Source organism: Lepidothrix coronata, unplaced genomic scaffold (genome assembly GCF_001604755.1).
Source record: "Lepidothrix coronata isolate B3197 unplaced genomic scaffold, Lepidothrix_coronata-1.0 Scaffold79, whole genome shotgun sequence".
Classification (NCBI taxonomy): Eukaryota; Metazoa; Chordata; class Aves; order Passeriformes; family Pipridae; genus Lepidothrix; species Lepidothrix coronata.
This window is the reverse complement of record NW_016690259.1, coordinates 2,050,195-2,072,826: the sequence shown is the minus strand read 5'-3', so window position 1 is coordinate 2,072,826 and position 22,632 is coordinate 2,050,195. Positions and strand designations below refer to the sequence as shown.

The following is a 22,632-nucleotide window of genomic DNA, read 5'->3' as shown; positions in this document are numbered from 1 at the left end:
TATTTAGTTTTTAAAACTAAAGTACTAGTACTTGTTCTTTATATGTGCCAAATCTAGTTTGCTTTAGTCCATGCAAATAATCACCATATCATTTTAAGTTCCCCTAGTTTAGAAAGACCTAGATTAGTTGGTAGGAATGCACTCAGAGAACTGCTATGGGACTTGCAGGAGCAAATCATGGGCTTCGTGCAAGGTTGATGGAAGTGAGATTAAAGCAGCCTAAGTTGAAGACTGAACAGAAAATTCAAAATACCCCAGTCAAGAAAGCTTGAAGCTTATTGCTTCATTGTTTGAAGTTTCCACCTTCCTTCTCCCTTGTCTAGGATGTACAGGTGTACACGCCCGTGCATGTCTTTAGTTAATCACTGTGCAAAATCAGACATTTAGTTTAAGCCCACTGGCAAAGAGCTCTTTGGCTTAAGAGGAGGAATATGATATACGTATTAATAATAACTATGTGTCAAGGCAGGAGACAGATGGAGAAAGGATTTGTTTTTATAAACTTAGCTCTTATGTGTGGTTAGTCTTAGGCTCTTTTATGTACCTAGTTAGCTAAAATAATTCTCAGCGACTTTTTTCTCCCTTTTTTTTTCTGAAAATTTTGATGCATCTTTAATCCCAGTGACTGTACTTCTTTTGCCACTCTGCTGTCCCTAGGGGGAAAAAAAAAAGTATTGGCACCTGGATGAAATCCCTCATCTGCCTGATCTCTCTCACCAAAGTAGTGGCCATGACTGCAAAATGTGCCGTGTTTCCCCATTTCTTGTCCTGAGCACTGACAGTACATGCAGTCAGACAAGACCACTGGGATTAGTTCATTTTTATAGAGCTTCCAAACCTGTCACTTGACAGCAAAGGTCTGATTCTCAGGGATTCATTGGTATGCAAAGAAGCTTGTTTGCAGTTTGCACCAGGCTCTTCTCCAGAACCATGCATGCTCCATCTGTGCTGATAACACAGTGTTCTTTGGCACTGCAAACTGGAGGAAGCCAGAAAGTGAATTCATTTCATTACCCCAGACATTATGTGAATGACAAAGCGCTTTTATATTATATGCTGCTGTCAGTTCAGTGCCACCTGTAAGACTTTTTCTTTTCCTTCCTTTATTTTTTCAAACAGGCTGTCTCTTCAGAAATGATAAGACATCTTGAGGCTTGAGGACCTGCATGTCATATCAATCTGTCATAATGACCTTGCTAAATATTAATTTATGATGTCTTACTTTAATCAATATTAACAGCACCCTGAAGTACTCCATTAGTGCACGTAAACCTGCCTATATCTTTAAAGTATTGTAGAAAAAAGGCTCTTTTTGGAAATACGAACTGGGATTAATAAAAATGACTGATCTATAACAGATTCTCATAGTTCATAGAATATGCTGAGTTGGAAGGGACCCATCAGGTTCATCAAGTCCAGCTCCTGGCCCTGTGTTGGAGTTAGCCTCAGTAAACAATAACCACCTTTAGCCACTGACCATAGGAAGAATTGATGTGGTGTCACTCAGGGAGTCTCAATTAAATGTATTTGGTATAATAAGGTGCTTCTCAGTTTTGTACTTATTGGCTTAGCTTGGGCATGCAGGTCTGGCAGAAGGATTTTCCTTGTTGCCATTATTGGTATCCAAATTAAATATACTCAGGTTGCCAGTGGTTCAGTAGCAGCTGGAAGAGTTTACTGGGGATTCCAGCATCTGCTTTTAGTTATTTTTTTTTTTTAAATCAAAAACATTTTTTTTGTCGTTCCCAAGATTCATATATTTACTTGACATAGGAAGAGTACAGTGGTATCAAGACAAGGCAAAATACTGAACAGGAAAAAGTTAGGGTGCAAGCAGGTGCTCTTCTCTGATGATTTGTTGAAAGTGATCCTATCTGTGTTCTTTATCTGTCTGTCCTCAGAGAAGAATAAAGAGGGTTTCTTTTTGATATACAGTGGTACAGAGAATTTAAAATGACTGATTAATCTTTAATCCTTTGTCTCTGGGCATACTCTTAGATACCTTTTTATATGAAAGATTTTTTTCAGAATCATAAAAACCTCATATTAACTTTCTATATTTTAAAATGTTTGATAAGATTTCAAAGTATTTTAAGCTACCTGTCATTGACCATGAGGTTCACAGTTGGAAAGGCCCAGTGTGCAAAAAAAGTCTTCCTAAAGGTAACCAGGGACATAATAGCATTTAGTTTTGTCTCTTTTTCAGAATACTTTCTATAGAATTTTGGAAAGTACATGAAGAGTCAAGAGAGTCTGAGAAGACCAATGTATGCTTTTCTAATACTATGACTGCATAGATTTTCATCTGTAATGCAAAAATCTAGTGAAACTCAGTCTTCTGTAAAAAAAGGCTCAACAATTAAATATAGAATTCTTTCTTTTTTTAAAAAAAAAAACCTTAATTTTTCAATTAACTTAGTTTTTGAAGTTATCTGTAACTGGCATTGTGCTATGATGATCTATTTTGTGGCAATGATCTTGTTTAAATTTAAGAGAGGCATTTGCTAAGGAAAGCAGTCATTATCTTTTAAGGGAAAATGTTAAAATAACGGAATATCTCATTGTAAACAGAGGTACAGAGTTAGAACTTCCAGTATTTTGGGTATCTGTTCTAAGCAATGCAGAGTGTGTTGTCAGCCATCAGGAGTCTCAGTTTTGGAAATGTGTCAGGGATGGATTCCTCTTTCGTCTGTGATCTATAGATTTAGATCTATGATCTGATTATAGATCTGATGTGGTTCATTTCATACACTGCCTACACAGATTTCATACAAACCACTCCACAGGTCAGCTTTCATACAGCCCATCACTTGTGGGGAAGTGACTGCTGAGGACTTGCAGTTTCTACTGATGAGTTCAGGTTTGATTTCTGATACTCTCTGGCGCGAAAAATGCCAGACTTGTCATGGTGCCAGACTTTTCAGGTGCTTCTACCTTTTCAAAACTAGCAGATTCCAAAACAGTTACACCAAATTCCTTATTGTTTTATATACAGTAGATGACAGTGCATACAGAACTACAGTGGGGCATATTGCATATGAAAGCAGAGAGAGTCTCCTCCTAACCTAGTTTAGTGAACTGGACTGTTTTTATAAACTCTGGCTCCCTTATTGTCAGAAAGATTTGCATAAAATTTAGAGCTGATCTGTCAGAAGCTGTTTCATAAATGTGCACAGTTATTTTTATATGCGTAAAGTTGCCATTCAGTGCACAGTGGCTGCTATGTGAACAAGTAACATGAAAACTAGTAGAGTAGTTTTTTTTTTTAATTCTGATTGAAGATCCAGTTCTTATAATGGTCTGGGGTGTTTGAAGTAGGGGGGAAAAGTGAAGCAGGCACAGTGAAATGCGTTGGGTGGTGGAGCACAGAGCAACTGTCAAACCCAAAGTGGAAAAAGTCTTTAAGCCTTGATGGCTTCTACAGTCAAATTGGGGTTCCTGGGGGTTGGTAGCAGGGCCAGTTTTTTTTTTTGTTTTCTTTTGTTCTCCAAGAGATAATGAAATGTTTCAACAATACTTTCTATTTTTTATTTCAAGAGGCTTGCTTTGGAATTCAGATGCTTGTTGTTTTCCTCTCGAAATTCATCAACAAATTTCAATGAACAGAGTGCATACTTTGAATGTAAAGGAGGTAGATCATTATGAAGCAGCTATTTAAAAAATGGATATTACATAGTGTTTCAGTGACAAAATCCCCATAGATTTTGCCAGTTTCTGATGTGATGGCAGTTTTTATTTAATCAATTCAGTAGACAGGTTTTCTTCTCAAAAAAGAGAATTTGAACATGGAAACAGCTAGCATGCTAAAAAAGAGGGAAAAAGAAGCTTATTCCTGTGACAATCTTGAGTAGTTTGGGTGGTGGTTGTCTAGTAACAGTTTGCTAGAAAATGTTATCTGACTTGTATTTTAAAATGAGATTTAAATAATTGATATAATGAGGGAGAATATTCAGTTACAGAAATAATTGCTTGGCACAGCTTTTAGAATAAAATTATTTAGTCCCAGTAAAAGGACTGCACCTTTAATCAGGGATCCTAATTTGATTTTTTAGATGGGTCTGTCGTTTGTCTGACAAGCCAAGTAACAAATGAATTCTGAATTGTATGAACTGGTCAACACGTAATCTGTGTCAGCTACTGCTGCAGTTCACTGTAATGACTGACAGAAATATGTAGCAGTAATAATAAGAGAAGCTCAAGCCCTTTAAGTTAGCAAATACACTGGGCTAGTCTGGCCGTATACATGTGATCCTCTCACGTCAGCTAGCTCTTGATTCCGGTTTTGAGGTCAAAAAGGTTTTTTTTTGATTGCACAACATTCCAGTGTGCTGTGTTGTTTTCTGTCTTCTGTCAAAAACTCTTTAACCTTATGGGTCAATCAGACAAACTATTCAGTTTGACCGGTCTTGTTACAAGACTCTACCAACTAACCTGGTAAAAGGTGGGAGTTCTGTGAACCTGACAAATGGTCAAGCCAACGAGTATTTTTTTGTCCTGTGGGCGAAACATTCAGGCCATCTTGTAGACAAAACTTACTGACAGCAAAGAGTCTTTTTTTTTTTTTTTACTTTTGAAGCACCTCTTCTTAAAGGTTTTCACGCAATATAGAGGGTCATGCTGCACTTTGGCAGTAAACTGTTTTCATCGACAGTTTACAGGCAAAACTATGGAGAAAATTTGAAAATATTTATTAGTGTACTTGCACTTTAAATAATGAAAGAAAGGAGGAAAAGCTAAGTTGTGCTTAGAGGGTCTTTTCTTTTTTCTAAACCATTTTTGTACATCTTTCTGTGTTTGTGTGCATGGGCCTGTTTAATTAAAGGTGTGAAAATTTCAATTGCTATAGAGATCTTCTTACATGGAAGTGATTTTTAATCCTTCATTAAAGAAAAGAATTAGCAGTAAATAGTTCTAAGAACAAAATATGGAAATAGAGTATATAAAGGGGTTTGGATATTAAGTCTTCTTAGTATTGATAATAAAAAGGATGTACTGCTTCTGTGTTTATGTGAGCAAATACATGCTCAAATTCAATGTGTTTTTGTTCATGTAGGGCATATTGGTTTAGAATTCCCTTTATTCACATCCCTCTTTTCTTTCTGATTATTTTCTAGATGCAAAAACCTGCAATGAAGTTGACCTGGAAAACCCTGTAGATTGGGAAGTAAAGACAATTACTAGTGCTATGAAGCAATATCTGCGGTAAGTCTCTCTCTCATTTATTCATTTTTTAGACTATGAATTCTTATTCTAATTCTCCTATGCATTGTGTTATGCTATGTTACTTATATTTCCTATATTTTAGAATAGAAGTTCATTTTGTGCAAATACCAGTTTTTTATTTGTCTTGAGGGAAGCAAAATTATGTAGAAACACTAGTACTCATGTTCACAAGACAAGCCTCAAGATATTTTTGTGTTAGACATATAAGCATTTCACTGATGGTTCAGACATGAATTGTTAGTCAACTTGCTAAGAGCTGCTGCTGAAAGTTAGCTGAGATTGTTAAAATTTTTGCCTTTTTGTATTTCAGTGTGGTAGAATGAAAAGGTTGGGAATTTTTTAATATTTTCCTCTCCCTTCTGACCCTTGCTCTGATGTTCTGCAATAGTGATAATATTTTGAGTGTCGAATATTTTAAATAAGAATTTTAAATGTGTTCTCTATTTAAATGGTTTTGCCAATTCCCAATCAAGTTATTTTCCTAAATTGCCTGGGATCATAAAACGTAGAAGTTCGGTGTATCTCTTGTAGTGTAACACAAATACAGTATTTTTAATCTGCTATTTTTATTAAAAGAAAATATTACTACAACTGATATCAAAGAATGCTGCAGAACAAGTCTTACAGAGTGTAGAAAAGAATTAAAAAAAAAAAAAGAAAAAAGTGCACATGATGAAGTTTTTTATTCCCTACAGTACTTCCCATCTGAGTGTTTACTCCAATATTTCATAAACATCAGTTAATAAATGGTTTCAAGTCTGGTAGTGATGGGGGTTGTTGTTGTGTTAAAGGTTTTAACTCTGATGTTTTAACTCTGATTTCTTTTATTCAATGCATTTTTCACTGAGGACTGAAGTTTTCAATTTTGGTTATTCCATTTGAAATACTTTAGAATTTTGGATGGCTGCTGTTAAGTCAACTTAACTGTTGTAGGACCTTAGTGTCCTTCCAGTAAGGCGCTGAGTTGTGAATCTTAGTATTTTAGAAACACTAATGAAGAATTAATTACACAGTATATGTGTGCACTCTTCAGCTGAGAAACAGCCTTGGTGTTGTAATTGGGAAAGGTACCTTATCATAGACTGGAGGCATCACTTCATCTCATAGGAGGTGAATGGATGCATTTAGTCTTATTTTCCTGATAATACCTAGTTTTCTGTTTGTGCTGGAAACCACTGAATTCAACAGCCCCTGTAAAAATGATTACTTCCAGTACAAGGATTATACTACTGAATGTTAAAAAGGTTTCCTGCTTAGAGTAAATAAAGATAGAAGACAATATAGTTAAATTTATTATGTCATCCTTGTTTTACAGAAGCCTTCCAGAGCCACTGATGACATATGAGTTGCATGGAGAATTCATCGTTCCTGCCAGTAAATAAATGACTGTAGTTCAAATAGAAATCTTTTGCTGTTGTACTGTTGTGACCTTAGGAGCTCTCTGCAAATGCAATTTCAGAAAAATACCACAACACAGTAAAAATACAGGAACAAGAAATAATAAATTATTTAAAAATATGTAGGTTTTAACCAGTTTTCAGTTCTAGTATGTGTCACATGTAATGGGACGGCGTAGAGCAGTTTTAATTTTTATGGAAGAATTTTGGATAGCCATTGTAAACATTCATTCTTATTGTCTTAATTGTGTAATGATGAACATCTACTTAATCTGTGATATTTTTTTTTGCCTTCCATTTATAAAGAGTATGAAGCTTAGTAAAAGAAAATACACTAATTTGAGCTCATTTGAGTCCTTAGAGCACAGCTGCCTGACCCTTGTTTTCAGTGCCTTGTTAGCTCTGTATTCAGGATGGCTTGAATGTTCCTCATGTATTAGTAGAAGAAAGAAAAGAACCGGCCAGATTACACTGTGGTAGTTCAAATACAGACTTGGAGAAGACACAACAGCATTTGTAGCTGTACATGATATCTAGTGTACATGGAATTTTTTTGGAAGAGAATAGAGGGAAACTGTGGAAGAAAATTTCTGGCTAAGTATCAAACAGATATTTAGCTGATTTTCTTTCCAGCCTGTAGCACTTCTGGCAAACTGTGGAAAGCAAAATTAAAATAAACTTTGAGACAATTGCTTTATCATCTTCAGATTGCTATAATGACTTTCCAGGACTGCAGAATGTGTTTGCTTGTGGTCCTAAATTCAAAATGAGAATTAGCTCAGGAAATTCATTGCCAAAGCACATGCGAGAGGCCAAGTGCTTAAACAAAATTCAACATCCTTACCTAGATGGTGAGTCTTCCCGTTTGTATTGGAAAGTGTTAAAATAATTTCTTGACTTACGAAGTTTTGCCAGCAGTTTCTCAGTTTATTTTTCTTTCTCTATTTTATAGTCTCTTTCAATAAGGGAATTCAGTTGAAGTTACATTTTTTAAACAGTGCAGTGTTCATAAGTAGTAAACAATTCCGTAGGGGAGTTGATTCTGGGGAGGGAAATTTAATCAGCATTGCAGATCTGAGTTACGGTATACTTAAAAATAGGTAGTCAATGTTGTTTCCTATCTTGACTATAAAAAACCAGCAACACTGGAAATAGTAAGGAATATCCTTTTCTCTGAAGCTACTGGGGGAGGAGCCAAAATTAAAACGTTCTTTCGATTTTGTTTTCTTTATACATATCGGTCCAGATTGAAACTATTTGAGCTTCGACTGTATCTTGTGATTAAGTTGCTTAGCCATTCTTTAATTAGAGTTTTTGATTTCACATATATGTGAAATAGTCTTGCTTTAAAGAAGGCCTACATTTTTCTGGCTGTCGGAATTTTGATTAGCTCACTAGAAGTAAAATGTTTTGCTTTTTGGGAGCCTTGTCTCTTGCAATCTGTGCAGAGGTGTTCACTGCAAAAGAATAAAACACAGCCCTAAAATCTGTAGCAATGTGCAAAGAAAAAAAAAACCCTGAAGCAATATGCACTGAAGAAATATGATGGTATTTTATATGAAATACATTTAGCGATCAAACTTGCTTTGTAAAATGGGACCTGGTCAGTGGTCCTGGTGTCAAAATTTCTTGCATTCAGAATAGGTTCTAAACTTTTCTCTCTCTGTGCCTTCTAGTAATTGTTATTGTAGACAATGGAAATACTTCCATTTCTCTCATTGTAACCACTGCTAAGATGTAATTTTTGATTTAGTGCAACTTTGAGAAATAGGAAGGTGGTTTTTTTTCATCTTTTACGGATTCTTGTTTTCATCTGTGTACAGTGAAACCTGTAGGGGCCAAAATTATTCTACTTGCAACAGACAAAAATAAAAAGCTCTTTGCTTATTTTTATTTTTGTACTGTACTAGAGATGGATTCCACTGTTATTCAGAGCCTTTGTCGTAGTAATTTCAGTAGGGTTTTTTTGCGTGTTTATTCTTCTGTGTCTTCAGAGGTCATTAGATTTTCTAAGCGTATAAATCTTTTGCCTGTGTTAACTTATGCAGTTTCCAGTGCAAGTAACATAAATGCAGTATCATTAGCTGCACAGTACCAACAAAACTGAATTCTAATCATGAGGACAATCAGTTAATGATGCTAAAATGTAAAGTAGTACAGTTCCTCTCTGTGGCCCCCGGTAACATCGCTCCTCACCTTGCAGTAGATTTGTGAGCAGATGAATCCAATGCAGCAAAACAATTGCTGCGTCTGTCGGTTTTTAAAAATAGATGAACAAAGGCATCCTTTTGCAGGTGGATTGAAAGATGAGTTCTCAAAATAAGCAAATAAGTTGAGAATTCTAGAACAATGTTACTTGTGAAAACAAAGCACATATGTTCAGTATTACTATGTTTGGAGATACATAAGTGGTGAAGCAAAGTGTGTGCAGTATGTTTCCATGCAGGGGTGGGAGAAGGCTTGTGTTTCTGGGGATTTTATTTTTATTTTTTGAGATAGTTATGTATTTCTGTGTCCCGTAGAAAGTGGGAGTCCCGAATCTCGAGTCAATGCTGTTCACTTCTTGGTCCATAAACTGCCAGAAAAGAACAAAGAGATGCTGGAAATCTTGGTGAAACATTTAGCGAAGTGAGTGTTATGACCTGCTTTCCTACCTTGTCAGAATTCTTGTCTTTGCCTTAGTTTAACTACAAAGGGCCTTAGTTAAGTGTGGCTGGAGCCAGAGCCCAATTCGATGCTGTCACACACAATACCAAGAACCAAACGTGCAAAAGCAGACAAGACGTTTGACTCATGCTGTGTGTGTTTTGGCGGGAAAGGCAGAAATCTAATACCTTAATGAAGCCATATAAGTATTTACTTTAGCACTCCTGCCAGCAGTTGAGGGCTTGATTGAAGTGAGAAAGGGAACATTATACTTTCTCTTTGCAAATTCTGGCAAAGGGAATAGTGGAGATCTGTTAGCAAATTTAAGTTGGTTTCACACTTGCCCTGGTCCAAGGCTCAGTGCGTTTTATATAGTTAAGTTCAGTAAGAGACTGGTTTGGCTTTTAAATTGCCAGTGGAAGAATGGCTTTTCAGTTTTCCAGAATTTAGTAATACTTTATTTGAAGAAACTCCGCAAAAAACCAAACTTCTAAAACATAGATTAAGGAAACGTAATGTTTTCATTTGTAGACTGCAGTTTCCAACAGTAATGGAAATTTTTCATAACCCATTTCCTGTTTTTTCCTTCAATTCTTTTCCAAAAGCGTTTCAAAGCATGCCAAGAGGAATCTAATGACTGTGGCAAACCTAGGGGTAGTGTTTGGACCAACCTTAATGAGGCCGCAGGAAGAAACTGTAGCAGCCATCATGGACCTGAAGTTTCAGAATATCGTGGTTGAAATCCTGATAGAAAATCACGAGAAGGTAAGTTTTGCTACATCTTTGCATTTCTGAGAATTGTCTAAACCAATCTGTTAGCCTAAATGTGTAGTGTGGAGTTAAAGATGATGTTACAAATAGCTTAATTCTAAGGAATATCCTCTGTATGCTTTTGGTTGTTTATACTTGATAGTTATTCCTGTTCATAGGTGAACTGACATTTCATAATGCATATTTTCTGGCAGTGTAAGTGCTTATGTGTGTATAGCACATCAATAGATTTACATTATGATGTTTGCATGTGTTTTTTGATGAGCAAAAGTGATACAAAACTGGAAAAGAGAAAGCCCAGGCTCGGTTTTTAGCTCTTCCATTAAGTACTTTGACCAGGGTTTGAATTCATTGGTTTATGTCTTCATCTTTTCTCAGAGTTCACAGAGTAAAAAGAAGACTTTACTGTGAATTTTATGTGTAAAAAACATTATCAGAGAGCCAGGTATTAACATTTCCTTTGTTTTCAGCTGAATGTGTGTTATTTTAAGCCTTTGTATTTGAGGTAATGCTGAAAATAGAAGTTGTTGCTGCTGTAGCAGTTGCCAGTTGCTAAAGAACCTTGCATGTATAAGGTGCTGTCCAGAATATCACTGCGTGTAATCTGGGATCTAAAATTAAAAATAAAAATTAAAAAGTCCTTTATTGGTTTCTTTATTTGAGGACTTCTTTGGGAGTCCCTTGGGTCTAAGCTGACTTCTGTAACTGGATATTTGAGGTACTGTTTACTGGGAGATGGACAGCATCTCCCTCACTCTTAGTGTCAAAAAAAGTGCTTTGGAAAAATCCCAAGATGTGCTTTTCCCTCTTGTCTGTCTTAAGCACTCCAAGCATTGAAATAGTTATTTCCTTTAAAGGTTAACAGTGTTGAAATTGGCTATCTAAGTCAAGTGTTATCTACTGAAAATAATATATGTCTCAAGTTTTCTTGACAATGTAATTACATTTCCTCCCTGATTGATACAGGCTGGACAAAGCTTCTGTTGGCATAGCTGTGTCCACATGGTGGGTTTTGTTGGCTGAGTTGACTCAGGGTGTAATGCTGTCCTCACACGCACATTGAGCAGATACGGTATTGTTCTGTTGGAAAAATACTGGGCTGCAGATGTGGCTCAGGTTCTAAGCAATAAATATTCCAAGAGCTGTAACCCATGCTATTAATTTTAGACCTTATAAATGAAAGTAAACCTTGCAATAAGCTCATGATTTTAAAGCTATTGCAGTGACCACATAAATTTAAGAAAGTCAAGAGGGAGAGTGATCAGAGCCAGGGTGTTTTAATGACATATGGAGGTTGACTTATGCTTATTCAAATCACTAGATCACCACGATTATCACCATTGTTTTCTAATGCCAGCTCAGTCACATGTCTTTAATAACTGGACATCAATTTTACATTTGAAACATCAGTTTAGTGGCCTTTCTTGCTCCTCTGAAAATGTAGAGAAGCAGGGAATGGAAAGTACATCAATGTAATACTGCATCATTTTCCATAATTCCTTGGTTTTATGCCTTTTTTAGAACTAGAAGGGTGTAATTTTTAAGGGATTTCTTTCATTTCACTGCCATTTCTAACAGTGAACTTGCCATCAGTGGTCTGCCTGCAGCAACCTCTCCCACGCTAGCACCGCTTCCAAGATGGAAGGCAGCCCCAAGTGTGACCTCTGTATTTATGACAAAGGCAATAGTGTGTTAAGGCATTACAAAAATTTTATAGTAGAACTGAACATGTTACTTTTACAGTGAGCCTTCTTGATTTGGGGCAGACCAAGGACTTACTTTAAAAGGCAAGTGCGGTAATTGGCAGTCTAATGTTCATTTTATATTACTATTTTGAATTTCTATGTGTTTCAGACTTTCTGAGAGACTTGCATTAGATATTTTATTTATAGCCCTAGCAAAGTTCTAGGAAAAGTCACCAGCTGTAGGTTAAAATGTTTTAAAATACTTCATTCAGCCACTACTCCGCCTCTGCTAATTTTTAGCAGCTTCTGCTAATAGAAGCAAAGTTTGGAATTGTAGGAGAGTGAGGGAGTCAAGATGGAGGTACACTGACACAAACAGACTTGAAGCAACACTTCACACTTCGTGCATGTATAAATATGGTACTCTGGTACTCTGCAGTGAGGCATTTCTTTTCCCCTATAGCTAATGAAATGACTAACAAACTTTTAAACTGCAGAAGCAACAGCTGTCAGCATTTCTAGTTTAAATACAGTAACTCGGTAGGCGAAATGGTAAAAAATTGTTATGTTTCCTCAAATATTTTTAAATTCCATTGATGTTCATTATGTCTCATGTGGATAGCTTTATTGAACAAGATTCACTTTTCAATTTTAAGAGGAGACATAATTAGGTTACTAGCTTTGAAATCCTGGTGCAGTCATTCCACTATCATCACTCTGCTGGGTTCTAATTAGAGAATTTTTATGCAGTTTGTGTGTGGAAACCTGAATATGAGGACTTGCCCTGAGATAAGAATATAATGCCTAGTGAATAATCCTAGGGTGGATTTTTTTTAAGCATTGTTGGTATGTACATTTATTTCCTAATGGCTAGAAACCAGTCAGTACCACTCTCACCTTGTTTACAGGCTGCATACATACTCCCAGACCATGCCTGTGAACCCATTATAGTAGGTTGAGGAGGGGATGTTTTGCAAAATCAGACCAATGCCAAGACTGGAATACTGAAACTAGATCATGCAGCCTGATGTGTTGATTAAATAGCATTAGAATTGCACAATGATTAAGACTAGGAAGGGAATAGAAGAGCATCAGGGAGATAATTGTTTATCTTTTTTTCTTGTCAATTATGGAAAAGTCTCCTCCAGGCAGAGTATTTCTCAGTGTCCAGTCAGAAGGTGAGCTGTAGAAGCAGATGTCTATTTTGAAAGAAGGAAAAAAACTAGACCCAAGTTGAGACAATATTTTCCCAGGACCCTCAGAACCACCTGTGGAAGTGAGGCCAGTCCAGATGAAAACTAGACCTGTGAGCTGTCATACAGCTGTAGGGGAAGGCCAGCCAGATATGCCATGTAAAGCAGGAGCACGTTCAGGTTTGATTATTCCCTAGTTTTGCCTGGAGTTTTCATGTTTTGTGCTGACTGGGCTGTGTGTACCAGCACTCTTGTTTCCCTTTGCTTTACAGGTCTTTAAGGTCAGCATCCTTTCCTACTGGGCTATCTTGTCCCCTGCTGCCTGACCATGTCTGTCTGGTCTCCTTTAATTTTTATGTCCCGTATCTTTCCCTTCACTAAAAAAGCCTCAAGAAATTCCTGTTTGTGTCTCATCATTGTGTTTGTTTTGCTCTGAGGTAACAGGCTGAGTCGTGCTTGTGCAATGCTTGGGACAATCTTGGCCTTTAGGTAATCCTCTAATTAATTAGTCAACTTGCCCCCCCCTAAAAAGGTTCTGATTTCTCTGCCTCCCCAACATGAGTTTCAAGGGTTTAAGTTAATTTTTCTTCTCAAGGATTTTGCAGTTTGGAAATCTGGGACATATCTGCTCTTCTGGTCTTTTCTCTGACTCACAGTGAGGAAGAAGGGTGGTCCACTCCACAGCAGCATGAAGAGCATGCACATGTTCATTTTGCTGTTTGTTATAATGTTTTGGCACCCCGTTAGAATGAATGTCACTATTCAAAGGGCTTATTTATTTGTCATGTAAAGATGTCTCAGTGGTAATGTGAGCCATTTTGGTTTCTCAATTCCCTGAACATTATTTTAAGAAGGAAAAAAACCGCACCAGGATAAAAAAAGTCCAAGAAATGAAAGAAGATGAGGGAGGAGGTTGGAATAAAAATCTCAGTGGGACTGGAATATTTAAACCAGCATATGGGGGAGGAAAGAATAGTGAGTACAAATAGCAAGATTACAAAAACAGAAAGAAGATGAAAATTACGGTGAAAGAAAATTAGAAGGAAAAATGAGAGGCTAGACAGAGGTCCCTTCTGCAGACTGAGAGGCCAGAGTCTGATGAAAGGGAATAAGTTTGGTAAAAGATACCTTTTTCTAGAATTCAAACAACCTGTGGGCAAAACGTTCTCAAAGACATTCATTCGGAAAAACTCAGTGGTTCCTATATATAAGGCTGATACACTTTTCTCTATTAATCTTTTTATAAAGGGGAAATATTTTAGGTACTTTAGACAAAATATGTCTCTCTTTTAGCTTTGATTTGCTCAAAACAGTTTTATGTTGAATTTTTTAAAGGAAAAATAAATGTTTTAATTTTTCTTACTTTGGACACGTGTATGATTTTTTTTTTAAACTAAAGGGAAGAGACCTTAAGCCAACATCAACTTCATGTAGCAATCCCTGAAAAATCTTTAGTCTTAAAATGTATTACAGTGCATAATACATGCACTATTGGTGAAAGAGAAGAAATGGAAGCAGGTGTAGTCAGTTGTTTGTTTTAGAGTATGAAGCAGCACAGTCAGGTGTCTCCACATGGCAGTCAAGCAGTTCTGCTGCAGGTAAATGCTTTAGGGGAGAGTGGCACTGCAATCATGTAAACTTAAGGCTATTTTTTGGCAACACAGCAGATCTTTTGAAGGCACACTAAAGGGACATGAGAAGTACTGAAGAGGGCTTGTTTCAGCTTTCCTGTTGCTTTGCCTTTGACTGCAAAGGAGGACCAAGAAGCAATGTGGTGTAATTGTGGTGGTTTGCTGCGGTGCAGCAACTTGAAACCTCCCCAAGCTGAATGTTTCTTGAGTCAACAAGCGTTTGACTTGGAGGGGGGGAAAAATTACATTAAAGTATCTCCATTAGGGCAGAGGTTGTGAAAAGACACGTGAGCTTCAGTTCAGGAAGTTATTCAGCATGTGCTAGACTTCAAGCATGTAACTAATCACAAGTGTCATTGGAACTATGCCTGAACTTAATTCTAATTACATGCCTTAATGATTGGCTGAATCTGAAGCAGAAAGGGCAACAGGCACAAGAAAGAAATTCTGGTAGGAGTCAGAGCAGCTCTTTCATTCCACTGTAGTGCGTGCAAGCTCTTTAAACCCTTTCTCTGCCCTGTGGATTGGAGAAAGCCCTTCCATGTGACACACACACACACACGTGGTCTGGTAAACTGACTGCATTTTTTTGTTTTGTTTTGTTTAAAAGACTGCAGTTTTTTAAGTCTTAATATAGTTTATGCATAGTAAGGAGAGTGTATATCAAATCTCTACTCACGTTTGTGGCTGCAGTTGATGACATTAGAAGGAGTCTGGATCAATACCTGGATTGGTATGCTGTTAGACTGGTCCAACAGAAACAAAACATGTATTGTGAGAAACCATATTAGATTAATAAAGAAAATAAAATAAAAAAAAGTCATGTTCTCAGGGATAGAATAGGTCTGCTGAGGTGCTGTACTACAAATAATACACAGATTTCTGACTTCTCGATTTCCCTTATTTCCAATTAATTTGGGGAAACTTCCCTCAACTTCATATGAAATTTCCAAGTGATACAGATCTCATCTTCCACTGCCCACAAGCAGTGTTCCCAAGTAAGTAAACAGAAAGGATGATAAGGGAGTGGAATTCAGTATTAGTTGACTAATATTTGCTTCAGTCTTGATGGAGGAGGAGGCAGCAAGGAGAAGTCCTTATGGAAACTGCTGAAATGAGTGTTCTTAAATAAAATTTTGTTAGTCAAAGAAAATATTTTATAAAATGTTTCAGGGGGCATGGAGAGGGAAGAGTTGTTGTGCTTCTGAAGAGTTTAAAAAGTAAATTCTTATGCAGAAACTGTGATGTAAGAACTGTACCATATCACAGTTTTCAATGGCAAGTGAAGTTTTGAATTTACAAACTTATTTTTATTTATAGTGGCCAAACTGACCTGAATGTCATCATGTATGATCATTGGTAAGGGATACTAGTACAGTATGTGCTTATGTATTTGCATGTACTCTTTAGGATTCTAGTAAGCTGTTGCCTTACCAGAAAGGTTATTGTATTTCAAACCATTAAACAGATTTTTGTATAAACAATATGTGGCAGTCAGCTGATAATACTTTACTTCCAATATTTTTGTGTGCATGCCACTTAGAGTAATAAAGCATCAGTACTTCATTTAGACATAAAATAGAATAAGTATGTTCTTTTGCCTCCAAAGACCGTGTAGTCATAATGTAAGATAAAAAAAATGTATTTTAACAAGAACAAAGAGCAGAAAATAATCTACAAAGCAATAATGGGCAAATCCATGTAATGACAGCAAGGAAATCTGTGAAAAAAAGAAGGTGCTAGTGAGGCTATGTGGTTGGCTACAGTTGGAACAGTGTCATTTGCAAAGATCTTGAAGATCTTGTCATTTCATTCTGATGCTTTGCTCAATGACAAGGGGTCAGATGTAGGTTTTTATTCTCAATATATCATTATTTATATTTCTGTTTATAAAATCTGTAAAGAACTAGGTGTGGCATATGTATTTAGTTGTGTTTGTGCGTGTGTGGGTGCACACTGTATATATGTTTATATATTTATATTTCTTACAAATGAAGGGGAGATCATGTTTACCTGTGCTGTGTTTGGCCATGGTTGCTGCTTTTGCTGGGTCCTGACTTAGGTTTCCAAGTGCCATCTTTTATCTTCTCAGGACTTCTCACACTCTTTGTAAGAGAAGATACTGCAAACGTTCTTCTTCTGCATTATTTTCTATTTAGGGATATGTTATGTTTTAGAAAGCTAGGTAATGACATTGAGTATTCAATCTTTTAATTTTTAGTCATTTTTCTGTTGTTTTAAGTAGTTCCTGTAACTCAGCAAGATACACATAGCTATTATGTGTAATAGGAAAAGACAACCTTTTTAGAATACTCTCCTTGGTGTGAGTTAGAGTAGGTGAGCATAGAAGAGAAGGTGAATCTGGTGTTCCTGCTGGTGCAGTGGACAAATGTGTAAGTATTCCAAGCCTGGTAATATGGTTAACTCTCTCATTTCCCTCAATGAATAAAATGGCTTGGTGGACAGCAGTAAATGGGCTGCCATCAGGAGTGTTCTTCTCATGAATTGTTAAAAGGTGGAGGGAGATGTGATACGGGGGGAGCTGCAGTCTTTGTATCAGGAGTGCTACTTTTAGAAAGGCTGAGTCAACAAACTCATAATTCGAAAGTGATCAAAGGACGCACGTTTTTGACCTTGGTATGTTTTTTCCTTCCAGCCTTTCACAGCTGTCCTCCAGACTGTAATGTCATGTTTTGCAGGCTGTTTAGTTTCTTCATTAAATCTTGAATGTGAACTACACGGTTCAAGGTAGCCAGGGAAAATGAGTGGATATTAGAGTCTATGGATACATCAGGTTTGTCTGAAAATTCCCTCAGTTCTTTTGTCACTCTTGTAGTTTGCAGATTGTCCAGATCTGTAGTTTTTGTATAAGAGCAGAGAGGAGATACTCCAATCTCAGTAGGAGATTGAGACTCCCAGTGTCCAGAAATCCCTATAAACAATATTTCATTTAGTTAGGGGTAGTCAGGCTGTTAGGCAGATGGTCTCAGCAAACGATATCTTTGTAATGAAGAAAAGGCTGTCTTGGTTGGATGTAAGTTTTATTTATTGAACTCTGTGGTCTGGCTCACAGCCAAGGATGTTTCCTGTTTCTAGTGTTGACTTATACCTGGTTACTTTCCAGGCTGCCTCCCCTGTTGCACTGTAATCCAACAGTGTGTGCCAGGCAACATCAAGAGTATTATTGATGCTTTCTTGTTGGTGGCCCTCTAGAGACTTGGCTTCAGGGAGCTTTCACTCTGGATCTGATTCTGTGCTCCCCCCTCCCAATGTAGGGATTGTGAATATTGTGCAAAGTTTTTTTGGGGTTTGTAGTGGAATTCAAGCCTCAAAATCCAAAGCCTCAGAAAATCTGCGTCCTCTGCAATCTAATATAGGCCAGTGCATAGCAAGTCATATTTTACAGTGTCTAGGTGCTGAAGTGCAAAAGTCAGGATAACTACTTTGAGGCAGGCACACCTGTATTAGAGTGGACACACCTTGGAGGGAGGTAAGTTGTTTAAGAATTCTAATTAAATTTTTGATAATTTTTATTGAAGATTTTGTAAAGATTTTTAAAATATTGAATTAATTTTTAGAAATAATCAACTTCATCGTATTTTTCATGCTGAACACAGATTTTATTTAGACGTCAAGAATTTCTGGGACGTGTCTTTTTTATTTATTGAATCGTGTTTGAGAACCAGAAAAAAAAAGATCATGTCGACTAAAACCGGGAATGCAACAGGTTGATCTAATATTGTCCATGGTAAAGTAAAAATGTAAAACAGTAAGAAACTACAGTAACAAAGGATTATTTTTTTTAGAGATTTCAGTACTCTAGAAGTTTTATAAAATTGTTAGAATTGGTGCAGAAATCAGTTTTGAAATAAAAATTTTGTCCTAGCTCTCTAAAAGTTGATATTTTGTAATTTCTAATATTATTAAACTTTTAATACCTCCCATTAGCTTATGTAATCCATTCAAATAGGGAATAAAAACCCTAGAACTGTTCTCTTATTGAATGTGGTTTTTATTGTTAAAAAATGGATTACAGTCAGTGTACAATTAGTGGTTAGTGGTAATAATTAGTGGCCGAGCTACTGCAATATATTTTACAATGCTTAGTTTCGCCTTGAAATTCCTGAAATGCCTATATCAACAGTAAAATCATAATTTGACATAAAATACATTGTTGCTTTATGTTTGCAGAAAGTGAAAAAAAGACTGGTACAACCACTGTCTTCATTATCTTACGGGGAAAAAAGCTTAGAAAATTTATCAGAGTAAGAGCACACTGTGAACCAGGAAGACAGTTGGCCTCTTTTTCTGAGCATTTTTGTCTCTAGTATAGATATCTGGGTTTTGGTTTTGTACAGATTGCTGGGTTTAACCTGAATTGGGTTTGCATTATGTTGAAAAGAAGCTAAGTCAAGGAAAGACCATGGTGATAAGTTTCTCTTGCTCTATCCTATTAGTTAACTTATAAAATATTCTTTGATCAGCATATATTATAGCCAGTTGTCATGGAAATGCAAGGAGTACCTAGCCATAAAGTGTATAAGGGCAGAGCAGTATATGTGGCCTAGGTGAAAGGTGTCTTATAACGTTCAATAAACATTGTGTCCGTGTGTTTCTTTTCCTTACCAGTGGCAAATCAAGTCTGTATTGAAGGGAAATTACCCAAATAAAAACCTAAACAAATAAAAACCTCTTGCCTTGAGAAATACAGTCCTCTAAAACATATGTTTGTAGTAGTGGAGGCTAAACCACTAGCCAAATTTCAAAGAATTTGGAATGACCTTGCACATTCTTGCCTCCTTTACATTAGACAGTGACTTCTGGTAGTCTGATTTGTGTTTGTATCTTCAAAGGAAATAGATTCATGTCCTGTATGGCAGGTGTTATGGGAGTCATAGGGGTTTTGTCTTGCAATAAAATCATGGTACAGCTTTAAGCTGTTAATGATTTTTTTATAAGTTTATCCTCATTAGCTCTATTACTAAACCTCCATTTTTTTCTCCCCTCTTTTTCATCCCACTCTGTCCTTGCTGTTTGCCTCCCACTGATTTTTAGAGGAAATTTTAATTACCCCAGTGAAACAAAGCAGACAGAGATGACCTGATGTCTGGGTCTTTTCCTAAAGTGATTCCTGGCAAACATACTGAAAATCATTAATTAGTTCTGCTTGAGACCAGAAAGAACAGATCAGTATTCTCTTGTAGCAGCAGAATCTAATCTACATTTCCGTGTACAACTATACATCTAGTCATAAACTTGTGGAATAGGCCAAGTTAAATCCTCCCAGCCATGGGTTTTTTGAATATCTAAAATCAGCTCTAGTAAGAGCTCAGGATCTAGAGTCCAACGCTGTTGTTGCAGATTAAGGGGAATCTGGCAAAATTCCTTGGGCTGCTGCCATGTGGATCTGCTGGTAGAATACAGTACGATAATATGTTGAATTTGGCTCATTACTCTCAAGAAATGCTGCCACAGACTTTGTGGGATACATATTTAGGAATTGGAATGGTTATATGTAGGGATGGTCTTGGGCTCACTGCTCTAGACAGAGCTGGTATTAGCGCTGTATATCCAAGATGGTTTGTGGTTTGTTTAGTCCCAATATGCATTTTATACTACTGAATAGAGAGAAATAGGTCAGACTTACCCATGTTTTAAATTGCTCCACAAAAGCTTAATCTTTTTTGTTGTAACTTTTACGCTGCAGGTTTGGACACTAATCCACCGCTTCAGGCAGTGTGCACTTTGAGATTCTGCTTTCATGTAAGGTTAGACCTAAAGAACCACTTATAATAGTGGGCTAACTGGGACTGACTAACTCATCCAGCTAACTGTTGGATTTGTTGCTTGATTAAAATTTTGAGTGCTACGTGCATTAGTCTTCTCCCAGATTTAAATTATTACACTTATCTTCCGAGTTTGCCCCTAGTTAGGTTGATAGCAAGATGCCAGTGCTTTTAAGAACTAAATTGTAGAGAACTGATAGTCTATAAGTCTAATGCAGTTTGGCCACAGTCTCAAAAACTGTAACACTGGATGTGACTGTGAAATCTTTTAAACTTTGAGGTTGGTTTAGTATATTTTTATTGTTTCTTGAGTGATGTAATTCAATGAGTGGACTTTGTTCTTGGCTTTATATCAGGCATTAATCTGAGCTTTGGTAATTTCTGCAGTCCAGATGAGTGATGGTGGTGGATCTGACTTTAAGGGAGGGGGTTTTTTTGAGTAGCAAAAAGATCATCTATTAAATAGCACATTGCAATCCTGTTCTTCCATGGGAGGGTTTCCCTCCCATTGGATATGTGTGATTGCCTCGCCATGCATCTGCAGTGCAAGCAGGTTCTCTGAAAGTTGGTCATCTGTGGTCCCATGCTTTTGCGCTAGTCAGTCAACACACAACAATGTTGGTACCGTTTCAGGTGCTCGTATTGTGTGTGTATGATTTTGAATTCAGTCTTCTGTGCATACACAGTGGGCTTCTGACAGCAGGTATCTTTTATTAGCTGTGAAACATTTATATTTCAGTGACATTTAAATAATTAATAAGGCTAAAAGCAAATTTTAATAAAACCAAAAAACTTTTCTCCCCACTGCTGAAATAAAGCAGGTCTCTATCCCCCCATTCCCAGGCAGACCTTACAGTGAGTCTGTCAACGGCAGCAGACAAATATCCAAGGAATGATGAAAAGTGCTTGCCTATTTAAATGAAAATGAAGCAAGAAAGAGAAGCTGAATGCTGCATGTGCACTTCTTAAGGCAGAGGCTGATGTTCTGCTTGCTTTTCAGATGCTCACCTTTGCAAAACTGGTACCTACTGAGGCTTTGGCCTGCAACAGAAAGAGATTTCTGCTACTGAAAAAAATAGACCTAATTATGGCTGGGCTGGACTGGATTTTCTTACTAAAAAGACAAAATGAAAATACCAAAGTATGGATGAACACGGCTATGAACTGCTTGAAAGAGCAAAAAGTCTTTTTGTCTTCTGCTTTTCTGACTCTTAGTTTCTTATGCTAATACTTTTGGAGGAGTATATTGCATTATTTGTGAGAGACAAGTAAAAAGCACTGAAGAACTTCACTGCAACCTGTGCAAGTCACCTAAGTTCACACAAGCAAGCTCATCTCTTATAAAGTACTCCTGGGGAATACTTGTTCTTCTCACCATCATTAATTTCAGCAGAGATCTGTGGATAAGGCTGTGCAAATAAACACAGCTGCGGAATGTGACATAGTAAACAACATGCTGAAACCTCTTGGCAGAGAGTTTTTTGCCAGAGAGCCCAAATGCAACACTTAGTCCGTGCAAAAGATGGCATTTAAAGTTTTGGTACTTTTGAATTTTTCAGAAGCAAATATTTATCCCTGAAACTGCTCAATCTAGCCTTGTATTTACACATAAGGGGGCAGTGTGGTACTGTTAGCCAAGTGCCATGTAGGTGCACATTAGATTTAGTTATTATATATTGCATCATGTTTTAAGAAATGGCTTTAGAACTCTGAGCACAATTAGAGCTTTGTCACTGCCTGAGAGTGATGCTGTGTCTGTCCTGGGGAGACCAGGTTGGACTGTTTCCTTTCTTCTTTGTAAACATTTTGTTTTTAGAGAGTTCCTTGCGCTATTTTGGCGCGCTCTCGTAAGCCCTTGTTCACAGGCATGTGAAGGAAGGAGAGACAGTTTTCTTAATGCTGGTATGGGCAACTTCAGATGACATCATTTTACCTCCTGCACAGCAACATTCACTTATTTGGAAGGAAGGTAGTATTTTCACTGGTGATTTTCTTTGCACACTGTATAGAGGCTTCTGGCCCGCTGCTGCCCAGTTTTGGGAATATGCTAACTTTTCCCCAGTTTTCATAGAAAGTGGGATTTCTTGATTACTTTGTACCTGCCAGAACAAGAATGATGATTAAGTAGCTGTAAGTCAGCATATATGTGGATTCTTGGGTCATCTTATTCCTTCACATTGATATTCAGGGTTAACAAGCCAGGATATGATGATATTTAGAGTTTCTAGTACTTTTAACATGATGTCTTGAGTGCGTTAGTACAGGATGCTTATGACACTTTTTTCTCACCTATACAGAGC

The 22,632-nt window shown here is 37.0% G+C and overlaps 1 protein-coding gene across 1 annotated transcript in view; it reads left to right on the top strand.

The window, feature by feature from the left end:
* ARHGAP10 (Rho GTPase activating protein 10) overlaps positions 1–22,632 on the top strand; it is a 143,583-nt gene that overhangs the window by 81,098 nt on the left and 39,853 nt on the right. Inside the window, exons 15-18 of the mRNA XM_017820181.1 lie at positions 5,115–5,202; positions 6,539–6,597; positions 9,143–9,248; positions 9,872–10,031. Coding sequence (XP_017675670.1) covers positions 5,115–5,202; positions 6,539–6,597; positions 9,143–9,248; positions 9,872–10,031 — 413 coding nt within the window. The remainder of the gene's footprint in view (positions 1–5,114; positions 5,203–6,538; positions 6,598–9,142; positions 9,249–9,871; positions 10,032–22,632) is intronic.